At 38.0% G+C, this 26312-nt stretch overlaps 2 protein-coding genes across 2 annotated transcripts in view; both read left to right on the plus strand.

Annotated features, from left to right (window-relative positions):
- Positions 1-3169, plus strand: part of LOC118451632 (plectin-like) — a 25344-nt gene extending 22175 nt beyond the window's left edge. The window contains exons 23-24 of the mRNA XM_009647951.1: positions 1-689; positions 1253-3169. The exon at positions 1-689 is cut by the window's left edge and continues 2053 nt beyond it. Coding sequence (XP_009646246.1) covers positions 1-689; positions 1253-3169 — 2606 coding nt within the window. The remainder of the gene's footprint in view (positions 690-1252) is intronic.
- A 10283-nt stretch (positions 3170-13452) lies between these two features.
- LOC104134416 (dystonin) overlaps positions 13453-26312 on the plus strand; it is a 111172-nt gene continuing 98312 nt past the window's right edge. The window contains exons 1-10 of the mRNA XM_035903398.1: positions 13453-14673; positions 14889-15035; positions 15201-15416; positions 15605-15751; positions 16841-17074; positions 18457-18609; positions 19572-19805; positions 20080-20361; positions 21880-22425; positions 25367-25543. Coding sequence (XP_035759291.1) covers positions 13453-14673; positions 14889-15035; positions 15201-15416; positions 15605-15751; positions 16841-17074; positions 18457-18609; positions 19572-19805; positions 20080-20361; positions 21880-22425; positions 25367-25543 — 3357 coding nt within the window. The remainder of the gene's footprint in view (positions 14674-14888; positions 15036-15200; positions 15417-15604; positions 15752-16840; positions 17075-18456; positions 18610-19571; positions 19806-20079; positions 20362-21879; positions 22426-25366; positions 25544-26312) is intronic.

Below are 26312 nucleotides of genomic sequence, written 5' to 3' on the forward strand. Positions count from 1 at the left end.
AGCGACAAATGGAAGATCTGCAAGAAAAGCTTAAAAAATGTCATGAACAACTACAGCAAGGGAAGCAGGCTGAAATGGACTATCACCAGAAGTGCAGGAAACTTGAGGAAGAATTGGAAATGCAGAAGCATATGGTTGAGAGCTTGAAACAGAAAATGGACCTGCAGGTCACGGAGAGTGAACACAGGTTTCTTCTGTTTCAGAATGAAGTTCAACAGAATAATAAACTCCAAGATTCTGGATTTAAATTGAGCTGTGAGAGAAGAGGGAATGATTTTAATTACGTGAGTGACACCACTGCTAGAGAATTTGAACAGCTTCCTCCACACGCAAAACCTAGCTCACCTTTGTTAAGGCAGAAACAGGAGCGATCAGGTTTTAAATCTGATCAAATAGAAAAAAATACATTGTACGTGAGTGCTGATGATACAATACCAAGAGAGGTGCAGTTCCAGATGTCAAGAATAAACCAATCGCTAGAAGAAGATGCAAGCCCACAGTCTTTTACGGAGTTTGTTTCTCAAATGAGTACGCAGTTTCAGATAACTTTTGATAAAGCAAGCCAAATCTCTGGAACGTCTGAAAGGGACCAGTTGAGAAACAGGAGCCTACACAGTTCCAGACAAACTATTAGACACGGAGAAGACATGAAACATGAATTAGGAGTGGTAAAACTGCATCCCTTGGAGGTACACACTACATTTTGTGAGGGTTTGCCTTCCTAGCGCTGGTTTTTGCTATTCTGTTTTTTGTTTGTTTGTTTTTATTTATGCTTTGTCACTATTCTGTATTCTCTCTAATGTTTATGTTCTTACCTTGGTGAAGGGAACCCCTTCATTCTTACATGACACAAAAAGCTTTTTACTAAACCGTTGTAGCAGGTTTATTAATACCCAAGAAACACATTATTTTAAAAGTTTGTATTGGAAATAGGTATTCGCATACACCATTGTATCGTTATTGGTCAGGATAAGCTTTGATTAATGGCACTAAGTTTGTACAGTAACAAACAACAGTTACTGTTGTGTAGTCTAGTCATATTCCTGTTATTGAATAAATATTTGAAATGGCAAATGGTCTTTAAAATTCTAGCTATCTGTATTTCTCTGCTCTCTGATGCTAGTAGCAATTCTTTCTGACTCACATTCAAGTTTTCCCTTTTGTTTCTCTGGTGGTGGATTTAGGAGTGAATGATGTACAGCATAGCTCTGCAGATGTGTTTCTCACTGTGTCAAAAAATTCCTATTTACAGATAGTGAAGAACAAGCAGTATGACATGCATGTTGAAGTCACAACATTAAACCAAGAAAATGACACGACTTTTGGTAATGAAGAGAGAATGTTTGAGGGATACAAAACATCGGAAGGGTTTAGGAAAGAAGACTGTGCAAAGATGAGCTCTTTCTTAGGGGAAGAGATGTTGAAAACTGTTGATGATGCTACTCGGTTGGAATATTTTGCAGAGGAATATGATGATATTAAATTTCAAGGTCTCCGACGTGATGTAACTGCCAGACAGTTGACTGAAGTTAAACTTTTAGATAGGCTGACGGTTGAGCAGCTCCGTTCAGGACAGAAAACTATTGATGAGGTTCAGAAAAGTCTTGAAAAATTTTTAACTAAACCTACAGCTATAGCTGGGCTGTACCTGGAATCCAGCAGAGAGATACTCTCTTTTGCTTTAGCAGCAAAGAGAAGAGTCATAGGAAAAGCACTGGCATTAGCATTTTTAGAGGCCCAGGCAGCTACTGGTTTTATCATTGATCCCACAACAGGTCACAAATTCCCTGTTGATGATGCAGTTGTTAGAGGACTCGCAGATAATGAATTCAAGAGTAGACTGCTTGAGGCAGAGAAAGCTGTTTTGGGCTATTGCTGTTCTGGGAAAGTGATCTCTGTGTACCAGGCTATGGAAGCTCGACTCTTAGAAAGACAAAAAGGTAAAAATATCCTTGAGGCTCAAATTGCAAGTGGGGGGATCATTGATCCGGTAAGAAGTGTTCGTGTACCTCCAGAAACCGCCGTGCAGCTTGGCTTGCTTAGTAACACAATTTTAAAATTTTTGCATGAACCTTCTAGTAATGCAAAATGTTTTCACAATCCAAATAACAGGAAACCTATGTACTACTGTGATTTGCTGAAAATGTGTGTGTTCAGTGTAAGCAGTAAATGCTTTCTACTTCCAGTTGGTGAAAGGAAAATAAGCAGCCCTTCAGCAGAGAAAAGTCATAAAATTTCTGTAGTAGACATCAAAACAGGAGCTGAAATGACTTCATACGAAGCTTATCAAAAAAATTGTGTTGATAAAGCTACATATCTTGAGCTTTCAAAACAGGAGTTTGATTGGAAAGAGTCTACATGTTTTGACTCTGATGGGAATTCTTTTCTTTTGCTTACAGATCTTAAAACCGGTGTACAGTTTAATATCGAGGAGACCTTAAATCAGGGTAGAATTGGCAGTGCAATAGTCAATAAATATAAGGAGGGTTTAATCACAGCTAATGAGTTTGGTGATATTTTAGTTAGGTGTTCGCAGCCAAATAAAGATTTAAACAGTCCTATTGCAGGGTTCTGGCTTTCTGAATCCAATGAAAGAATTCCAGTTTTAAAAGCCTCACGCAAAAACTTGGTAGATAGAGTTACAGCCCTCCGGTGTCTCGAAGCTCAGGTTAGTACAGGAGGCATAATTGATCCATTTACTGGGAAAAAGTACAGCGTTTCAGAAGCTTTGCAAAGGGAGTTGATTGATGATGGTTGTGCCAAGCAAATCCAGCAGTGTGAACTGGTCTTTACTGGGATCATTCACCCTGTAAGGAACACAGTTATGTCAGCAGTTGAAGCTATGCATGTCAATGCCATAGACAAAGAAACGGGTATGCGCTGCCTGGAGTATCAGTACTTGACTGGTGGGTTGATAGATCCAAAGTCTCATTCCAGATTAACAATGGAAGATGCAATTAAGAATGGCATTATTGATGCTGTCACAGCTACAAAGATGAAAGATGAAAAATTGTATGTTAAAGTTTTAACGTGCCCCAAAACGAAGAAGAAGTTAACCTACAAAGAAGCTTTAGAGACCGCTGTTTTCGATTGCCACACGGGGCTGCGATTGTTAGAAGCAGCTCAGCCCATGAAGACGGGAATTTCCAGTCTTTACTATAATGCATAATGGAACAAAGATATTAGTACTAATTTTGGGGCCTGCTTTAAAACCCATTCAAGTCAAGGAAAGGATCTATCATGGCTTTTATGGAAAATCATAAATGGTGTTTTCTAATATAATCATGAGCTGCTGTAAAACTAATTAGTCTAAACCACTAATTAGCATGAACAAGTAAAACTGGAAGTAGATATTATTGTTACAAAGTTGAACTTTATCTATAAACTTAGATCCATAATTTCAAAATGCAGACTATGTGTTCAGTCTTTACCTGGAGGCCTTGTCTGACATTAGCTACATATAGGTAGTGTAAATCAGAAGTTAGACTGAGGTTGGTGAAGTTAACGTTAGTGCAAAGTGAGTAATTTAGGTGAGACGAGAATCAGATTGTTACATCAAAAATAGAAAGGGATTGCCAATTTCATGAACGAAGGCAGTGCAGTATTTCATGTGACCTGACAGTTAATTTAATATTATGAATCAGTTTGCAGATATCATTTATTTTACGAAGGTGGCAATAAAGTATACAAGAGTTAAATCTGCAGTCCAGTAAACACATATGCATAAGTAATTTTGTTCATTTTCATTAATTTTAATGGGCTACTCTTCCTAATTTTTTCTCTCGCTTCAAGTAACATTTTTTTTAGAATTGTTTTCATGCTCTAATAGGCAAGTGAATTACAATTACATATCAAATTAAAAAAAATTCCATTGAAATAAGTTTTAATTTTTACTTGTGATACATGGGAGGGCTTAGGTGTGTTTTCTAAGTATTGATACATTTCAAGCTACTCACAAGTTATACTATTATAAAAAGAGATATTTTCCTGTGCAGAAAAAGATGAAATGTCTCAGTATTTTACTTTTATTGTTCTTGTTTCTGTAGCCACAAAAGCAATGTATTCTTCTTCATTGTAATTCAGTAATCCATGTGCACAGATTGCAAAATACTGATAATCCTCGACTGGTTGTACATATCCACACCTGAGGGTAATGCAAAGGCAGCGATTCAAAGATACTTTATGTGCAAATGTTGTTTAGATTTTGTCTGCTGAGTAATGGCTGGGAAGCTATCCCTTTTCTTAATATCAGTCATTTTATAATAAATGTACATGTGTATGAATAAGCACCGTAATCACAATTACAAATCATTTCAGGAATTACTTTGTTAGTGTCTATAATTATGTGTCATTTTTGTTCCTACATCAAAGTGTGATAATAATGCATGTGGTGATAAATAAAAAGAAATCACTTTATGTTTATGTGATAATGCTGCCATTGTGGTAGAATTGTGTTTCTAGAGATATTAACATTAAATATCCCAACAATTTACATTTACATGTTTTTTGCAATTTGCGGTGCTCATTAGAAGTCAATGGAAGAAGAAAAGAAGGAACATGTTGAGAAGGCTGGGGATTTACTGAGATGGGTGTCAAACCTCAGCAAGACACTCAGCAAAGAAGAAGGAGAAAAGGCTGAAAAGACAGATTTGCCTAAGCAGCAGGTACACAGCTGTCTTGGTGAAATACCACTTCCTCTTTTTAGCTCTCTGTGCTGATTAAAATGAGAAAATATTCCATAAATCCTTTTTTCCTCCAAATCACCATCCACATTTTACTGAAGATGTACTTTCACATTTGGTTGTGAGAGGAGGGTTGGGTAAATGAACACCAATGCTTAGGGACACAAACATGTTACTTGGGAAGAAGTGCAAGCTGTTTTTTACAGGCCTGGTGTGTGATATATTCTGGCACTGCAAAATCTCAGTTTAGAGAAACTAGACCCTGCAGACCATAACTTGGCCTCTGTAGAGGGACAGTGCATCCTGGCAGGATGGCACTTTGTAGGTCTGCCCCCAACTTGTCCTGATATAGTTCAGTGAGTAAGTCTGGTAACTTCCACCCTGGCACCAGGAAGGAGAGAATTGGCTGGAGGGGCCTGAGGGTCACGTTTCTTCTTACTTGCTTTTAAAAAGTTATTTTGAGGGGTCCTCTTGTGGGGTAGTCAAAACTGCTGTCTTGGGGAATAGAGCAGGTGTTGGCTGAGCCCTCTTTATTGTCACGCTAGTCCACAGGCTGCTGGAGTGGCCCATCTTGCCGCCTTTGTATTTAACAGGTACATCATCATTCTGTACAGTTGTAACTCTGACCATTAATTTCCATCTGTGAAGTTTCCTGTCATTTCTAACAGCTCCCCTGCTAGGCTTGTCCCACAAAATAGCTTAGTGACACCTAAAAAGATTTCAGTAGGTTAAGGTCTACCTGCACACAGAGCAGCAGACAGAGCAGTATCTTTTCCACATCCCTCAGTGCAGGGCTGGATGTGTGGTCATGCAAACATGATTTGGGCCCTTCTGGCAGCCTGTTCCTACATTTTTATTTTGGTCACGCGTGCTGGTTAGAGCCACTGGAGTGGCGTCTGCATAAACCAAGCTTGCTGTTGGGCAGGTCAGCAGTCCTGCAGTCCCCATGGCCACCGGTCCCAGCATGCTGCTTGTTTGTAGAGGACCAGTGCTACTTCTGTCCCTAGGTTTGTCCCAAATCTATAGGAGGAACTAAGCTTGTATTGATTTAAGCATATTGGTTGATAAATCACTAATAGTTAGGATCAGGATCTGCAAGAACATTCAGCACTGGTCTTTTTCTGCCCTTGTTAATGACAACAGCGCCAACTTTTGTCAGTGTTGGGCCAGCGCTCAGCTGCTTAGAGCATCTCAGCTTACCATGGCAACCATGGGTAGCATCTTCCCTGTCCAGCCTGAGCCCACAGCGAGTAACCTGTGGGTTAGCTGCCTCGGCTTCCTCCAGCCTGTGGGAGAACTTGCCTTGTGAAACGGTCCAGCAAGGTAGCATTGCCTTCCAGAGGTGCCTGGTTTTGTGTCTCCACTGGCTAGCACAGGTGCCTTGACAAGTTTTGTAGAAACACATAGAGTAGTGATCTGGTAGCTAACGTTAGCTGAAATACATTTCATACGGTGGTTTGGGATTGCTGTGGGGTGTAGCCGTGGAGTGGGTGGAGAAGCTGGTGCCAGTAGTGACAGGTCACAAGCAGCAGCCGCGGTGACACCAGTTCTCTGAGCAAAGTGGAGCTCATGACCCCACCTGCTACCTCAGCCTGCTTAATGTCACCTCCTCGTGTGACACAATACAGCACATACAGTGCTTGCTCTCTTGGTGTCTGTCTGAGCAGCACAGATGGTAGCATTGTGGCTTGCTGATGGCAGTTGCAAAGGGAGACTCTGTTCAAGTCCATGTTCAGGCCCTTTGATGTGATGCACGCAGGGACAGAATTTGTTATGTCCAGACCCAGGCAAATGCATAAATAAATGCTTTTATTTATCCAAAATGAGTGCTTTTCTCTGCAGAAACCACAGGCAGTTTTTCAGAAAAGTTAGAAGATTAAATTCTTGCCAGAACAAGTGCTTTAGTGAGGATGACACAGAAATGATAGCAGGGAGAATATTAATAATATTTTTTTTAAGTGTCTGGTATTGCATTTGTCTCAGTCACATAATTTCATGAAGGTTTGTGGCCTTCTGGTATATTCTTTTAAAAAGTTACTATTTCTCATAGTGGTGAGCAACTTCTTGAACATGGCCATTATACGCATCTTTATAAAGCTGCTTTAAACTGTGCCAACTATAGTAAGTGGTTTTAAATTTCAAACAAATAACATTTTAAAATAAATTTTCTTTTTCTCACCCAATGGTTTCCTAACACAGCTTGTTTAACCAAAAGGCATAGCATGACAACTTATCTGTATATAAATGATACAATTCTGTAGTAAATAATACCATTCTAAGAATAGGTGGTATCTAAACAAAAAACCCGAAGTTCTTATAGTATTGAGTTTAGTCCCATGTAGAAATACTGTGTTGTTTGTTTGTTTTTATATATGTGCATAGTTAAGTCTTAAACACGGGTTGTTTATTTTTCAGATTTCCCTGGATGAAATGTCAACCAAGAAAGAACAAATAGCTGAAGCTCTGCAGACTACTCAGTCATTTTTAGCTAAGCACAGTGACAAGTATGCCATTTTTTATTTTTGAAATAATGTAAATTCATTGAATCAGTCCATGCTGTTTGCTTAAAAAGAAATCATATCCTGATCTTACAGTTCTAGTTACGTTTCACATACAAATATGTCAGTTGTTTCATTTAATTTTATAATTTTGTCTTCCCATTTGGTGCAGGTTGATGCAGTTTTGTTTATTTCAAGAATTTGGCTGGGTTTATATATCTCTGGTCAGCTTAAAAAACATTAGGTAGTATTTTAATTTGAAGTCAAAATAATTAGCAAATTAGTAGTAAATTAGTACTTGAACTATATATCACAAGCTTGTTTCATCTGTGTCTGAAATCAGACTGTTTAAGATACTAAATTGCTGAGATATCTCATGATTCCTTGCTAGCTATGTTGCCTGTCTTGACTGGTAATCAGTGGACAAAGGCACATACAAGTGTTAAATGCTTTAGTGATAATTCAACATAAATTCTAGGTTAACACAGCTTCTTCTCCTGAATGACTACAAGCAGGTTGTAGCTTTCTTGAGCATCATCGTAATTGGGGATATTTTTTTTTTCAGACAACTTTTTCAAATTTCCCCCCCCCCCCGCCCCCCTTTTTTAAATAAAGCTGAGCAGATCACTTCTTGCAGGCTGCAAATTTCCAAAGAGAGCTCCTGCTTCCATTTTTCTTTTTTTCTTAATAGAATGACAGATGAAGAGAGAAATGAAATGGAAAGGCAAGTCCGATCCCTCCAGGAGAGCTACAGCTTGTTATCCAATGAAGCTTTGAAGCAGTTGCAGGAAGCACAGTATCTGGATGATGAAAAGATGGAAGAAAAGGTAACAAAATTGAAACTTACATTTCGGTCTCTTTTGAGATTTACTGCATGGTTTTGGAACCACGCGTGATCAGTAAAAGAAGCTGCAATTAACAGCGTGTAAAGGAACTTGAGATTTAATTGACTGAAGGTTTTGTGTATTGGTTATGGAATACTGTGTGTGACCTTATCTGCGCATATGAACATTCTGCTCATCAGATTTTTTGTGAAGAGTCTTAATAATGTGTGCCTTGCATGAAGAAAGATAAACAAATCATTCATCTCTTAACTCTTCTCTTAAAAGCCATTCTTTGACTGCTAGATAAGTCTGTGTTTCTGCTGCAAAAATGACACCATAAAATAACATGTTAATCTCTCCCACATATCACTCAGAAATGTTCTAGAAGAGATCTGCTTTCAGTTTTTCTTGAAATTTATTTGGATATGAAAATGGGAGCACGTAACACGATTAGCTCTGAGACACTACAAACACATTTGTTAATGGATCTTAATCTTAAATGTGGAATTCTCAAAAATTATGTTGCAAATGAGTGTTCTCATATACACATACAGGCAGTGTCTGTGTAATTAGTTCAGATAATGTTGCCAAACTGACTTCATGCTTTCCATGCAAACTAAATGCAATATTGGGTGCTAGAATATCTGATTCCATATTATTGAGTGTATATACAGAAGTGCTGTATGCTGTAAACATGAATAGCATGGTTGTTTTGAATCACGTACTGTTTCCGAATATTCTAACCTTTCACAGACATTTAGAGCATGAAAATTTGCCTTTCAGGTATATGTTCTATTTGCTCACTCTGCAATCATTTCTTCTACTGTCTTTCACTAACCCTGTTTATGTATGCAAAGCATAGGTTTTCAATTCACAGATGCATGTTGATTTTAAATCTTTTATCACATCGTGTGCTGTTGAATGACTGACATAGATCACTTGCGCATTTGAGCTGCTAACATTCACAGCATTCCTCCAGGCTTGGTAAGTACATGTTTTTAAGCTTATTGTGCATTCAAAATCAAGAGAAAATTTAAAATACACAGTCTGAAAATAGTGATAACTTTTCTTTTATATTCCTTTTTAGATGAATAAAGTCATTGCTGGTGTCATTGACCAAACGACTGGAGAAGTCCTTTCAGTCTTTCAGTCTATTTTAAAAGGTTTTATTGACTATGACACTGGAATTAGATTGCTTGAGAATCAGCTGATCCTTTCTGGAATCGTTTCTCCAGAATTAGGAGTATGTTATGATTTGGAAGAAGCTAAAGCTCGTGCCTTAATTGATGAGCAGACTCGGTTGCAGTTGCAGGAATTAAGTAATGCAAAGAAGCTTATTTCAGAATCATCATCATTATCAAATCTTCCAGTTGTATCAGCTTTAGAACAAGATCTAATTTCAGAACCTTTGGCTATTAAAATTCTTGAGAATCAGTTTTCAAGTGGGTACGTGATTTTGCCATCTACTGGAGAAAACCTGACTTTGCAGAATGCTTTCCAGAGAAACCTGATTTCTCCAACGTTATATGCAAAGCTTCTGGAAAGACAAGACACATGTAAAGATCTCATAGACCCCAACTGTGCTGAGAAGATTTCCCTTGAACAGATGGTTCATAGAAGCATAATACATGAAGAAACAGGGTTAAGACTGCTACCTGTGAAACCACAAGAAAGAGGTAGAATCACGTTCAAATGTGGAAGGAAGATAACTATTTTGAGGGCAGCCCATGAAGGACTCATCGATCGGGAAACAATGTTCAGGCTGCTGGGTGCTCAGTTAATATCTGGAGGTATAATTGACTCTGACTCGGGGAAGCAAATGACTGTGGAAGAGGCCATGAGAGAAGGGGTGATAGATCAGGACACTGCTTGTGGGATCCTCACGCATCAGGTTCAGACTGGTGGAATCCTTTGTCCAAATTCAGGACAACGCTTGACTGTTGATGAAGCTGTACAATGCAACTTGATATCATCAACCAGCGCGCTGCTGGTATTAGAAGCACAGAGAGGCTTTGTTGGGCTAATTTGGCCTCATACTGGTGAAATATTCCCCATATCAACTTCTTTGCACCAAGAGATGATAACAAATGAGCTGGCATTCAAAATACTAAATGACAGACAGAAAATAGCTGCGCTTTACATTCCAGAAACTTGTGAAATAGTCAGTCTAGATAAGGCTGCACAGTCAGGGATAATAGACATCAATACTGTATCTGTTTTGACCAATGTGACTTTACCAGATAAAATGCCCAATGTAGAAGAATTAGAGTCCTCTTGTAAAAATGCTGCAAAATGGTTATCGACCTATGAATTCCTGCCGCCTGTATTTCATGACTGTGAGGAGGAACATGAAGATTCTGGCACAGAAGAGCCTGTATGTCATAATTTAGATCAGACTAAGAAATTATTCATATCTTATCTGATGATAAATAGTTATATGGATGCAAACACCGGAGGAAGACTTTTATTATATGATGGACAACTGCAGGAAGCCATCAATATGTTGCTGGAAGGTGATGGTGCTGCGTACGATGCTGATGTGTCAGAAACTGAGTTTAATAACAAATATGTAAGTCTGAAAGGAATTAACTTGAAGTCAACTGGCAGTGTCCACTTCAATAATGTCACAGGTGATGTTCAGGGTGATGCTGAGAATACTTCTAATAACAGGAAATTAAATCAAAATGCAGGTTTGGGGGATTCTGTATCTTCACAGAGAGAAGATCTCCATGTTTGTGGACCAGATGTTTGCAATGCTATTGGTACTGAGCAATCGGAATATACACAGGAGATGTTAACTAACCCTACAGAACTTAGAAACGGAGTAAGTAGCACTCAAAATTCCACAAACAGAAATGTACTCAGAGGTCTTCTGGAGGTTTCTGAGTGGACAGAACTGTGTAGGCATAACAATCAGAAGGCAAATTCAGGAAACATTGAAGGGTATGTTTCAAGTTACTCAAATCCAAATCTTACTTCAGAAACAGAGAAAGAAGAGATTTATGTGGCAGACAATCTCAGTAATGAAAACAGGGATGATAAAACCTTACAAAATTCCTTGAGTGTGAATGATTTGTCAGATAATGAGACCTGGACAGAGCTGCAAAGGTGCGCAAAATACAAGCCTCACATATTGCAAGCTGACAATGGCAGAATGGTATTGGATAGTGGCAAAAAAGATGACTTTCAGAGAAGTCTTGGTTCGTCTATCAGTGCAGATACTGAATATAGACTTCCAGGAGAATTGGTTAGTCAGTGTGGTGGCACACTGCAGTTTGAAGATAATGGATATAGTGAGCCACCTCAACAGGAGTACACTGATGTACATGACAGGCCATCCCTAGAGGACTATTTTTATATACACGGCAGGCCATCCTTGGAGGATTGTACTGATTTGCAGAGTAAGCTGTGTCTAGGAGACAGTGGAGACGTGTACTGTAGGCCTTCATTTGGTGGCGATACCGTTATACATGATGGACCACCCGTGGGGGACAGTGACAGCACAGCACAAAGGCTAGCAGTAGAAGAAAGCAATCTTACATTCAACAAGTTACTGCTGTGTGACAGTAGTTCTGACTCGTCAGTTGAAGGGAGTGAAGGCATCCCACAGTTTGAAAGCAACCGTTTGCAGCATGAATGTGGTGAGGTACCCTGTGAAGATGACAGCTCTCACTTTGATGGTGATGATGATGATGACGATGCCTATGAAACACCTCAGGTTGATGATGATGACAGTGATGTCTATGATACTCCACAAATTGATGATGATGATTCCTATGACACTCCTCAAGGCAATGATGGTTTTGATGCCTTGCAGTTGGGGGATGATGATACACCAGAGCCAGAATTGTCTGGAACATCAGTTCCATTAGGTTTTTTGGAGGAGAGAGGTGGTCTAATAACTCTGAGAAAAGAAACCAGCTCTTTTCAAGAACTTGCAACTAATGTTGGAGAAAGTGTCAGTGTAAATCTGACAGATCTACCTGAGAGTGTAAATACAGCTTCTGCGAGTACCGAAACTATGGAAAGAATCCCTGAGGAGGAAAGGGAAAGAACAGGGAGCTTTGGAGAGAAGGAGCAAAAATTACCATTTACTCCGGAGAGTGAAGGAAGAAAGGAGGGAGGCCTTAGTTCTTTAATGACGATGTATGAAGCAGAAGTACAAGATGGAAATGAGGAAGATGAAATGAAAGCGGAAAGTGAGTCCTATGAGGATGAATCTGAAGGAACACAGGAGGAAGATGATTATGAGGATGATTACGACAGTTATGATGATTCTGACACTGATTCTGACAGTGATGAAGAAATGGGTGTTTTTTACTCACACCATCAATGTATAAACAAAGGCGACCAGCTGTTAATTTCCTTAGGAGACATAGAAAATAACTATGAAAATAATCAGAATATTGATGATTGTTGCTATTCTTTAGGCCACAAGAGCGGGTGTACTTTGCAATTCCAGTCTAACCATGAAAATGGAAAACTATCCTCAGGAAAATGTGAAACTGCATCAGATATTTTTGAGGAAAGATGTGTTAGCCTTACATGCACAAGTGAAGAAGACAGACAGCAGGAAACAGAAGATGAATACGGGACTTGTGTCAAAAGTAAACACACGTCACAAGACACTACTGAGCCTATTCAGTCTGAAAATGCCTTTGACACTAAATGGACATCCTGTAAGACTGAAGAAAATAATACAACACAGCTTAAGGCTCAAAGTTCTCAGCTTCTTGGTGATGTTGTGGCACCTGACGTTAGTGTAACAGCCTTCCCAATTACAAAGCAAGCTACTGATGATGGTGCCAGTACTCAGACAAATTTGCTTCCCTCAGAATGCTTTATTCATAGTATGAATAAAAACAGGAGTACTGTGCCCAGGTTAGATTCAAATAATGGGCAAAGACAGAGAGAAGCAATATTTGCAGAGGAAAAAGTATTAAATGATATGGCTGGTATTGAACAACAAAAGGAAAGTTCATCCCAAGTGGACATTAAATTCCTTGTGGATATGCCTTATATGAGTGGTGGTGATAGTTCACTCAGTGACCAAGTGCATGCAGTCACCAGTAGGAAGCATGGTCAGATAGGAATGGATTTTGAAATTCTTACAGAAAATAAAAATAGGATGGAGGAATGTGATATCATGGGGCTAAGTAAAAGTCCCATTCAGATGGAAAGCCTTGGGGAAATATTTGATGCATCAGTAATTAAAGCTGATAGAGAAACTCCTGTTTCAAGTAAAGAACAAGTAAACATTGACCAAGCTTTGTTTGACATTGGAGGTGGTGTGAAATCAGGTGAATTTCAGAGAGATTTTAATGCTTCTGCTTCTTTAAAACAACATACAACAGACACAAAAGAAGGCAACCGTTCAGAATTGGATAAAACTGAATCCTGTTGCTTTGAGGACAGGGAAAAAAGGATTTTCTGCTAAATACAGAAGAAATGCATTCAAGTGAATTTAACGCTTATTCTTTTCCCCCAACTGATAAAGTGAAATCAAAGGAAATTAGCATAACTGAAGAAACAGGGAGAGTTATCTGTCAAAATACTGACAACGTTCTTAAAGACTCTTCAGCAGACAAGAGCACCAATGATAGTGGATTTTCCCCAATAAAAGCAGATGCTTTAGGAAGTACTGAGGATGCCAGAGAATCAGGGGATGGGAGTGAAGTGCTACCTGTTGGGAGTCATACCACTGAGGTTTCTTCTGCAATTCTGAGCACCATAGGGGCTGACTTGAATTATGGTGCCCAGAAAGAACCTGAGATGCCAAAAAACCCAAAGGGAGAAAATTTCATGGCCAGTGAGACTTCTTCCCTTGGAAATGGTTTCAATAAGCAGATGCCCACGGAGTCATTACGAAAGGAAATGGAACCCTGCAAAGATTTTCAAGTGAAGGAAGATATTTCACAATTGTCAGAAATGACTGACACACTCATGGAAGACTTAAAGAATATATTACAAAGGAAATTGAAAACGGGACATGTTTACTGCAAGCAGGAGGGTGAACCCCTAAGTTACTCTGATACCAAAATTTTAATGCAAAATTTACTCACAATGGTTAGAAGCACACAGCTTGGGACTGACTCGTCTAGTGGGTCAAACCTCAAGCAAATAAGCAATGCTGTCAGAACTGCATCAATGGTTACCGCACCATGTACAGAGCCAAAGGACAGTGATACTCTTTCATTGCTTTGGCCTGATTGCAGAAGTCCTGATCTTCTTCGTGATATTCTGAAGCAGGAATCTTGCAAGCAACAGATGGATGATCCAGATGAAAGGAAGAATGAAACAGATGTGAAAGCTCCTATTCCAAAACTTCCTACCTCTCAACTTCTGGAGATTTTTCAAATCTCACCTGGAGATGAAAGTGCAAGCAAATTAGAGGAGATGATAAGTGGTTTGCTTATGAGCTCACAGGTTGCTGGTATCACAACAGAACGAGAGGGTAAAGACAAAGTAGATAGGCTTTGTACCCTTTTCTCAGCAGAACAATTGGAGTTTGGATCAGAAATTGCTAAAGAGAAAACACTGGCAGACGATGCAGCCATTGCTTGGAAAAGTGACCAGGAGCATGGGAAGACAGACAGCTTGTCCAAAGGCTTTACTGAGCCTGTTTTCAAAACAAAAGAAGTGGTCCTGGAAGACACCCCCACTAACATGGTGAGTAACAACAGTGGGTATGTGCTATATGCCCTGTGTTAAAGGAATCGCATGAATCCTTCCCAGTGCTGGAGAGAATAATTAAACTGGAAAAATGGTTGAAAAATTAAATGATAAATTTAAAATAAATTATAATTAAAACACAGACTGTTATTGCTTATTTTCAAGTCTCAGAGTTTGGAAAAGCTTTTCCTATTGTTAAAACTAATTTTCAGGTCGATGGAGTACAGCAATGTTTAAAGTTAACAGAGAAAATGCGAGGACATTTGGCAGTGATTCAAGATATGAAAAGCCACCTAGATAACCAGCAGCCCATTAGTAACAACCTGGAAATACTAAAAGATGAACTGGAACAACTAGAGGTAAGTAAAGTGTTCTTTAGGCTTGTTACTTCAGTGATGGGTGCTAGGAAAAGCCCTTAGATAAAAAAAGAAAAAGAGATCTTTCAAATATAATTAAATTAATTCAGATTTAAATGTCTGTCCTGCTTAGTAACTTAATGCATTTTATATATATTCTCTTTGTAGTCATTTGAATCAGGATTGGCTACCTTTGCCGTTATCCTAAAAAAGGACATGAAGTTGACAGAAGAGTTTTTAAAGTTCTGTCACAGGGATATTCCTGAAGAGAAACTTAAAGAGCTAAAGATAAGCTATGACTGTTTGCAGGAAGCATTTTTGGTGGTTTGTGATACATCTTCGAAACGAGCAAAACAAATAGTCTGTGCTGTTGGCTCGGAAATGGTATGTTTTTATCGGTGTATGTTTTTATCTTGGTTTTCTTCAAGGTAATTCAGCTAAAAAGAAAGGATTTGGTTTTGCTTTATTTTGTTTTATCTTAATATAAAAATACACGTGTGATTCTATTTAATATGATAGAAAACGTGACTAGACTCCAGGGGCATAAATAAATATACAACTTCCCTTTCTAGTCTAAGCTTGCAGTATTACACCAGCAACTTTTAAGCAAGCTGCAGACATTTTCAGACTGGATCACAGAAAACAGTAAAATCGTGAATGACTTCATAGTGAATACTAATGATACAGAAGAGATGAAGAAGAGTTTACAGCTACTTAAAGTAAGTATTCCATATGGCAGGTGTTGGTGCTTCTGATTAACATTACTACTTATTAGGAATTATTAGCTAGGTTTTGTATACCTGCTTATTAACCTCTATCGCTTAAACAGACAGCTAGAACTAATTACTGAAGAAGACAACTACTTGATAATCCACTAATACAATCTTACTGATTTGCTTTTTATCTTGAAAAAAAATTTTGACAGAGTTTGACTTACTAAGAAAGCTCTTGGTTCTGCTTACCTTTGTTGCAATAAATCTGACCCTTTTTTAATGGCAGTGTTAGGTTAATGGTTGGACTTGATGATCTTAAAGGTCTTTTCCAACCTAAACGATTCTATGATTCTAGAAATCTAATTTATAATACAAATATTTCAGTGATTAAAGTTGGATCTTTAGGCATAAGATCCAGAATCTTTAGTGAAGTTTAATTACCTTCCAAATCAATTATACATGAGAATATGAGAGAGAAAAAGCCTCTTCATTACACGCTCCATGAAGTAAGTCGTGAAAAAAATATCAGATCAAGTTTTTAGTAAAGTACACCTCTATATGTATGAATGGTAAAAATTATGTTATTTTACTGTGCTTTAATAGGGTCCCACTAAGCATGGTAACGTGATAGGGGCCGCACAGTGTGTAACTATGGGCAGAATTTGCCACACTGCTAGAAATGGGGCTGCTTGCTGTGGAGTTAAGAATAGGAAAGCTTTCAAGTAAATATTCTAACATTTCTGGGTCTTCAGGTCCAGAAACTGGAAATGTTAAACCTAACCTGCCATAAATCTTCTAGAGTTGAAGGTCAGCCGGTTTTCAGACAGCCATGAGAGAGCAAAGAAATAGAGATGTTCAGGGTCATCCTATTTATTGCTTGGACATGGACTGTCCCGGGGCAAACCATGCACAAATTCAAATGTCGTATCTGAATGTGTCAGAATGATTCTGACAGAGCGTGTTGATTTATTCTGGCCAAACTGTCTCCCAAAAGCATTTTGGAACAGGAGCTAAGAGCAGAGGGTGGCGATACGTGTGTTTTATTTGTACTGAATTTGTGTCCATTGATAGTCATTTCCTTCTCTTCATTTACAGAACAGTGCTGCGGAGCTCAGCTGTAAAAAAATGCAACTGGAGTCCACTGCGTTTGATGTTCAGTTCTTCATTTCTGAACATGCCCAAGATCTTTCTCCTAATCAGAGCAAACAGCTGCTGAGGCTCTTAAATACCACCCAGAAATCTTTTCAGGAAGTACAGGAAGCAATAACGTCTCGAGTGAAAAGTTTAGAGACTCAGTTACAGGCAGCGCAAGAGCTGGGTGATCAGAAGGTTTGCGTTTCTGTGTAAATGTGTGCTGAGTGTTTTTGTCTATGGATGAGGACTTTTAATACCAGCATGCAGTATTAAGTGTATTCCTATCTTCTCAGTTTTATTATGGATACATTCACAGTTCTGTAAAAATGGTATTGATCACCTTTGGTGAATGGTAATTTTTGTCTTTCCTTGGTATAGTCACAGAAAGAGGGTATTAGATTATGGACAGATACAGTTTTGGGCATTAGGATCTGTACAGCCTGAGGTGACCAGGTCTGTTCTTTCTAGCAATGACAGAAATTTACTTGAGGTTTCTCGCAGATGTTGTTTGTTTAGTAGATATATCAGTAATGAAATAAAGCAGTGAACTCTTCTGGCTGTAGCTATATTTATCAACGAATTTACTATCGCACCATTGCTCATCACCTCTGTCCTGCTGCAGACTTTCCTCTGATTTGCCAGGTCATCTGGATAGGCGATCTTTTTTCTAAGTCTTCATAGTCAAAGAACCAGATTTATTTAAATTCTTGCTCACGTGGCTTGTTTTGACTGAGATAGGTTAGAAGGACAAACATGAGTAAATCAGCTAAGGTATTTGCAATTCTAGATGCGGGCACTGAGAAAGCTCTAAGTCAAGTCGGGACAGTTGCCTCTACAGTGGCATGGCTGCAGTTGGCAAGCATAAGCAGGCTGATAAGGTGCTGCGGTGTAACTGCATCTCCTCTTCTCTCATAGAAGCACTGATAAGACTCAGAATCACCACCTCAACCCCCGGTTTATGCATAATGAAAGGTGTTTTAGCATTCCGAAGACCTTGTATTATTTTGCTGGTTTAAGAACATTTGTTTCTACCATACTTTGTGAAAGAAACATAAAACTGAGTAAAGGAGAGGCACAGATAACTTTTCTAGGACTTAGTAACAATAATTAGGTTGCATGTTTTGTTCTTTTCTACTGCTTAAAAAGTCAACATTTTCTATTCAGGTAACATATTATGCATACCAACAAGAGCTAACTCACAATCACAACTAACCTCTGTTTTGATGTCCTTTTTTCAGACTTAATAGTGTTTATTGCAGGTTTCAAGCGGTTAAGAGACTGGATTTTCCCTCCTGTTATTTGGAGATTTCATCTTTCACATATGTGCATGGCCAGACTTCTATTGGGCAATTCCATCAACCATGGTCTCTTTTACTTACAACATATTTGAGGTTTATCCATAACTTCTGTATGTTCATCTTGCTCTTTGTACCACTGCTATCATGTTTACAGCATACTTTTAAAATGATTGCTTTGCAATACTGATGTTCAAAGATAATTGCTATTAGAGTGCCTGTTAGTTCCTGAAGTGAGGACGTTTTTGTTTTATTGTTCAATTGTATTTGGCTCTAATATAGGATGTGGCTGAACGGCAGCAGGGATGCAAAGAGAAACTGCAGGAAATCTGTGATTTGCTTACGCAGACTGAAAATCGCCTCATTGGACAGCAAGAGTCTCTTGTTATTGGAGACAGCAAGGCTGAGCTAGAACAATACCAGACCAAACAGGAGGTATGCACAATTCCAGTTAGATAACTTAAAGAAGACTGAGTGCACAGAGGAGTGACTGGACTCTTTTGTTGAGTAACAAGACTGTCATGTGAGAGGAGAGTAAAATAGATTTGTTTGACCTACCAAAAGCAAAGGCTTAATGGCGTGCATTTAAACTGCTGCCCATGAATACACTCCAGTATGTGCCAGTGGGAGGAAAGAAACTTTCAAACTAGGAGACACTAGAATAGGGAGTACGTACTAGAAATTGCAAGAAGCGCTCTTGGAGCTGGCTTTTTTATCTGACTCTGTCATAGGACTAGGCAAACTGCTTTGGGTAAACTAAAACTCAACATCTGTCCACTCTGAAATTAAATGGACTTAAACATTATTTAGAGATTAAAATGTTATGACTGATTACAGTTAAAGAAAAATATTCTTAATGGCACTCCTGGCCTGAACAAAACCATGAAATACGGGAAAACTTCCACCTGGGAAAGATGACTACAAGTTCCTGACTTCTATTCAATCCCCTTATTTTTCGTGGGTTTCTGTTAGGATAGTAATGGAATGGAATTTGTCAGGAGACTCACTTCACTAACTACAGTGTAGCAGATTTACTTTATCTCTTGATATCTAAAAAATAAGGTGGTATTTTCTTCTTTGTACATGGAAATACAATATTTGAGCTGCTAAACAAAGGAAAAAAATGGCCTCAGTCTGAACAGGAGCCAACAGACTTGCAATTTAATTAAAAAAAAAACCAAACAAAACAAGAGCTGCAGCAACATTATCAGATGTTGAATTGATTTTATATTTTTAATAACCCCATCTGCAGTTTAGTAATATATCATGTACTCTCTCATATAGGAAGGGACCAGTGTGGTGCTTGCCCCTAGAACAGAGGTAGTTCCAGTAAAGTTTATTGGAAAGATCTGGTCAATAATTTACTTACTGCTATTTGATTTCTTTTTTCTCAAAAGGAGATACAAAAAGACATGAGAATGAGTGCCCAGACACTGGCAGAGATTGTGAAAAATACTGAAACCTTCTTGAAAGAGAATGGAGAAAAGTTGTCGCAAGAAGACAAGACTATTCTTGAACAGAAACTGAATGAAGCTAAGACGAAATGTTTGCTCCTTAGCCAGAAGGCAGAAGAGTCCAAAAAAGAATTGGATAAAGCTATGACAACAGCAATTAAGCAAGAAACAGAAAAGGTTTTTGGGCAACCATTTCATACCTTTATTCAAACTTTTAATGTGTTTTTAGTGCCGCAACTTATTATTGATATACTGTGGAGAGATAAAAATTATATCTTATTTGGGTGACTAATAAACTGCTGTTTAATTTTCTTTATAAAATAAACAGCAACATAAATGTCAATCAAAAATTTTGTTTAATGCTAGTGTATTTTGAATGGTCTGTTTGCATATGATATTTTGTAGTGCCTAAAGAAGATTTCTAAACTGAAACTGTGAAATTTCAATGTAGGTTGCAGCCATAGAACAGCTGGAAGAAAGTAAAAATACAATAGAAAATCTCTTGGATTGGTTATCAAATGTGGATAAAGAAGCGGAGCATGGCCGGAAATATAAGCAGGCGATAGAACAGAATGGAACACACTTTGAAGAGGGAGATGTGAAGACTTTGGAGGGAGAGGAGGATGATGTCAATGGTAATCTGCTGGAAATTCAGCAAGACATGGAAACTCGGGTGGATGGACTAGTAAAGAGCACAGAAGATAATTTGAACCAGCAGTATCAGAAAGTCAAGGTACTGTTACTGGGTTTATTCAACATTTAGGTGCTAAGCATGTCAACGTGAGTGAATTCAATCTTGTCCTTTCTGTCATAGACTTTGGAACAGGCACTAGGAAGTTAGTGATACACAGGTAGGAATTTCAGTAGTTAGAATATATTACAAATTTGTCACTTTTTCGCTGTTACTATGGTTGTTTCCTGCAAATTAATAAAAAGGACTTTTTCTACAAGGTAAACATTGAGAATCCTGATGGTGAGTCTGTTCTTAATTTTTATAGTGAGAAATTAATGCAGGTGGATGAAATGCAAAAAGCAGCAACTTGTTGACTTACAGTTGAGTGACCAAGAACTTCTAGGTGTGGTTTGATGGAAATGTTGATGAAAGGGGTTATGCTGATAGCTGATACTATTTTGGATTTCCTTTTTTATTAAAAAAAAAACCAAACAACTAAGAAAACGAGATAATTTGCTTTTGTGTACATAAGGTTTTTACTTCCACTTTTTTGACAGTTCTTTTCTACACCTAATGCCTACAAGGATAATTGCCCAATATACTCATGGAAGAAAAGCATACCAGTCTTACTTTATGTAGCTATTTTACATGGGAATAGAGGACCTCCAGGAACAGAGATGTATTTGAAAGAATCTATTTGAAATACAGATTTTTATTTGGCATACAGTGCCAGTTCCGATGACTTGTCATTTTTTTATGAGATTGAAACAATTTACATACATAGAACGTGTCTCAATTTTTAATGTCAAAAGGACCTGTTTTATGACCAAGTATATTTGATAAGAATCACTGCTGTTAAAATGGAAAACGGAAATTTAAAAAAATCTGGTAATAATGTTTGTTCACTCAGTATGAGAAAGTATCTGCATTCTTTTTAATGTTTGATGCTTTCATTCCCTTTGGTCCTTTTGTCTGAAATGGTAGCTACAATATATGTAACAGGAAATGGAACAGTTTTGATCTGGAAAGTTGCCTGCTTTTGAATGCTTTATTTGATAAATCCTGTTTTGAGACAGGGAATTGGGAAAGTTTTGATTACAATAAACGTGCTATCCTAAATGTTAAATAATAAGCAAATAATTCTTACTAAGGGAAAAAAAAAAAGGTTGATAACGTCTAGTTTACTATATAGAATTGTCTTTTAGAAGTACAGGGGAAAGTATTTGTGTGAGAGAGAGATATCTATATCCCAGAGTTTCCGAGTTCCAGTGATTCTTGAAGATTCCCATTTTGTCATTCACTGTATATCTGGCTAAAATCCCCACGGAATGTTTTGTAAAATTTTGAAACTGCACAGAAATATGATGAACCAGGAGTCATGCTTTCACTTAAATTACTCACAAAATGTTTTTTAATAAGTAATACGAAAATTAGAAAATCTTTTTATCATCTTGATGGACTTTGTTTTACTCATTGTTTCTAAGCAGAATTCAGCGGAGATTTCGAGACAGTAGTGGTCTAAGGGAACCATCTGAGAAGGTGCTGGCCATAATTTTTATTTCTATTTTTTTCTTGTAGGCTCAGCATGAGAAAATTATTTCGCAGCAGCAGGCTGTCATAATAGCAACTCAGTCTGCTCAGGCACTGCTTGAGAAACAAGGGCACTACCTTTCCCCTGAAGAAAAAGACAAGATGCAAAGGAACATGAAAGAGCTGAAGGCTCAGTATGAGGCTGCTTTAGCTGAATCAGAACGGAAAATGAAGTTGACTCATTCTCTAAGAGAGGAACTTGAAAAATTTGATGCAGACTATAGTGAATTTGAGACCTGGCTGCAGCAGGCAGAACAAGAACTTGACAATTTGGAGGCAGGTGCTTCTGACTTCAGTGGTATTATGGTCAAACTGAAAAGGCAGAAGAGTTTTTCAGAAGATGTTATATCTCACAAAGGTGACTTACGGTATATTACAATTTCTGGACAAAGAGTTTTAGATGCTGCAAGGTCATGTAGCAAAAGAGATGGTGTGAAGGTCGACAAAGATGGTATTGATACTTCGGCTACACATGCTGAAGTGCAGAATAAGCTGGATAGTGCTTCAGATCGTTTCAAATCTCTCTATACTAAGGTAAGTTTTATTTATACTGAGTATGAAAGACTACTGTAATTGATTTGACAGTTTGTATACAAAGAGGTTAGCTGGTGAAACAAATACTATATATTTTGTTTCTTAAAGTTAGATAACAGAACAAGATGATTTTCTGGAAGATCTGCCTTAGTCAAGCGCCAGACTATTCAAGGTCTGAATGGATGAAATTTTCTACCTCGTGTTATAAGGGAGAAATCAGATCAGATTTCCTCACTGTTCTTTCTACCCTTAAACAAAGTCTTTAAGTTTATGACATTATGGGATGTCTGAGTAACATTTTGGGGTGGAAAGAAATTGTAATACTTTTAGATGGATAGCATTTCTTTATGTTCCTCGTGATATTTCCCATAACTGCTTATTTACTTGGCCTCTTACTAATAAAATGAGTATAGAAAGAGAGAGACTATGCCAAGATTTAACATTCAAAATTTCAGGTTGATTTGTATCTTGAAATAGTTTGTCCCAGTGTGACCTTTGTTGTCAGCACTAGGCATGCAAGGACATAGTGATTTGAGGATAGCAATGCTGTGCCAAATAAACATTTCATCCTTAACAATCTGAGATTAGCCTCTAATAGGAAACTAGCAGTGCAAAATCCTTCATCTACCTTAGAGAGGAAAGATAATCCAGCTTTCTGTGCCAGGTTCACGTATGGAGTCTGTCTGGCAGAACTAGATAAACATCACCAACCGGTCTCACATGCCAACTCTCCAGCTGTTTTCAAAAAACCAACACAGTGGTGTTCAATGTTGATAATATTCTGGAATTTTAAACTTTTGAGATCATTACTAATTGAACCATTTTAAGAAACAGTTGTTGTCGGTATTGACTATGCCATTTCATAATTTTCTAAGATCATAGGTTCAGACTCCTTAGTAGAGCTTCACTGTCCGCTGATACAGTATTAGTTTGCAGCAGTTGCCATCTTTGGCAATTTTAATCTCTTTAACGTTTTCTTGCTCAGAAATGTAAATTCTGTAAAAACATTGATTTGATCACTTCATTATAAAAACAGTGTAAACCCTGTTCTCTCAAACAGTTTGTGAAGATGGCTCTCCATTTACAGAAGCTCATTTTCATTCTCCCACTTAATTTATATGAACAGTGAAGTGAAAAGCTGGTATTAACATGTTAGATTTCATCCAGTTGATTTATTGGATTGGTTTGAATGTGAATGTAGAGATTTCATCACAAGATTTTCAGAGTGTTTATTGTCATACATATAAGAATCCTATGCCAGCAGCTTGATTTGTGGTCTCAGATTTGTCAACTTGCCGAATTCTATCCTTGCTGTACATAAATTTAGCACAGACATAATAGACGTGCTTCAAATATGCAGAGCAAAACTGACGCAAAGTAGGCTTTTCTTACTGAATTGAGTCTTGAAGGACAGACTTCTAGAGAGATCTTCCATATGGTGAATGGGTTTGCAGTAACCTTTCTGCCTTTTGTAAAAGCTTCTTGCTTTTAATAAATATTTATATTGCTTCTATTTTGATATATGTATTCACACACACGCTTATGAGTTTATAGGCTTGTATGTTGAAGGAATCTTAAAGTCAGTTCTTAGTTAAACGGTTATGTAAATAAGTGCATTCTATGTTTGCCCACCAGATGGAGACCAAGCACCATATATAAATATTAAATTACAGTGTATGGAAGATTCAGAGGATAAGTATTTGAGTAACTGTTTATAAATATTTTGACTTGATAAAATCAGATCTCTAAAAAGTCTGAAAGAGTTCCACTGACCTTTTTACATGTTGATTCACTGCATACATTTTGGGACATGTTAACATGTAGGACTACTAGGATCTTGGTCAGATGACATTCTTAAGTGACCAAAACCAAACCATATGTGCAATATCGAGCCTTACCACTTTGGAGTCACTATGCAGTACTCTGCTGTCTGTATTTTAATGAACATACATATATCTTCTGATTTATTTTTTTTTACCACGCTGGTCTCTTCCCTTCTTTGCTTGATTTCTTACACCTAGGGATCGATAGCTCCTGCGCTCTGTGGACCACTTCCTTAAAGATCTGCCAGCTCTGTTCTGCTCCCCTGTCCCTGAGGGCCGTTTCCCAGGGAGTCCTACTGACTATCTCCTTGAGGAGCTGGAAGTTGGCTTTTCTAAAATTCAGGGATTGAAGGAATCTTAAAGTCAGTTCTTAGTTAAACGGTTATGTAAATAAGTGCATTCTATGTTTGCCCACCAGATGGAGACCAAGCACCATATATAAATATTAAATTACAGTGTATGGAAGATTCAGAGGATAAGTATTTAAGTAACTGTTTATAAATATTTTGACTTGATAAAATCAGATCTCTAAAAAGTCTGAAAGAGTTCCACTGACCTTTTTACATGTTGATTCACTGCATACATTTTGGGACATGTTAACATGTAGGACTACTAGGATCTTGGTCAGATGACATTCTTAAGTGACCAAAACCAAACCATATGTGCAATATCGAGCCTTACCACTTTGGAGTCACTATGCAGTACTCTGCTGTCTGTATTTTAATGAACATACATATATCTTCTGATTTATTTTTTTTTATATTTCTAGCTTCCACTAGCTACATTTTTGGTGTCAGAGTGCTGATAAAGAATCTTTATGCTGATGGATCAAAAGTATTCCTAAAGCTTTTCCTATTCTAGTACAATGGGTTAGATTCCAGTTTCCCACCTGCATCAGTGAATTGATCCTATATCACGCCTGAGGAGCACAAACTGGCAAGACCTGCATAGCCTTGTCCAGCTGCCATACCTTAGTTCAGAAATCAGACAGTAGAATGATGACAGGAAAAAATCCTGCAGTATTTCAGGAAAGAAAGTATGATATTGAGATTGGTATGAAATGCAGCACACAGTTTTTAATGCCTGGATATTTGCTTGTTTGTTTTCTACTCTTTTAGTGTAGCATCCTTGGAAATAACCTTAAAGACCTGGTGGATAAATACCAGCATTATGAAGATGCCTCATCTGGACTTTTGTCAGGTCTCCAGGCCTCTGAAATAGCTGTGAACAAACAACTATCGGAGCCAATTGCAGTGGATCCCAAAAATCTCCAAAGACAACTAGAAGAAACCAAGGTGAAAAGCTTTAAAATCAGAAGTACTTCTGTCTTAGAAGGAACTGCTTTTTGTCTGAAAAACAGGATAATCTAATCCAATGCAAGTGGCTGCTGGCCAAATTCTTGCTTTGCTTGTGCAACTTTTATAGTTCTGAAATTCAGCTGTTCAGAGTGTTAGCTGAAAAGCATTAGGGTGAAAAAAAATGGGGGACCAAGATGCCATTAGCAGTGGTGAAAGCAAGATGTGTTTCATATCACTTAGCAAATGATAGGGTGAAATCTGGAAAGTTTTTGAACTAAGAAAGGCTTTAATGGTTACAGTTTGCTCTCAGGGTAGGGCTTGGGACCAATCTCCCAACAGAGATGACCATTTGATGTTTGCTGTCTGTGACTCTTGCTTTTTTCTGTTTGCATTTGTGTGTTACTGCATTACAAAAGGGATCACACTGTGTAAGCAGACTAGTCTGCCTGCTTCAGTTGTATCCAGTACTATATGCCCTGCAGAGTATGAATAGAACAGAATTTGCGCTGCACAGAAAAATGGTATTTTGGTTTTCTTTTTTTTTTTTTCCCCCTCCTACTGAGGGCGTAACTCACAACTTTATGTAAATCCTAGATAAGTTAGTGATCGAGCTTGCGAAGGCAAAACTCCAGTTAGCTGTGTAAAACATAGGTTTACAGAAGGGTTTAGGAACCCAAGTATAAGATGAGTTTTATAAAGTTTCATACAGTCTGTAGTCTTTGAACTGACTCTTAGATTTTTCATAAGCACATTCAATCATCTATAC

Source organism: Egretta garzetta, unplaced genomic scaffold (assembly GCF_000687185.1).
Source record: "Egretta garzetta isolate BGI_Z169 unplaced genomic scaffold, ASM68718v1 scaffold781, whole genome shotgun sequence".
NCBI lineage: Eukaryota > Metazoa > Chordata > Aves > Pelecaniformes > Ardeidae > Egretta > Egretta garzetta.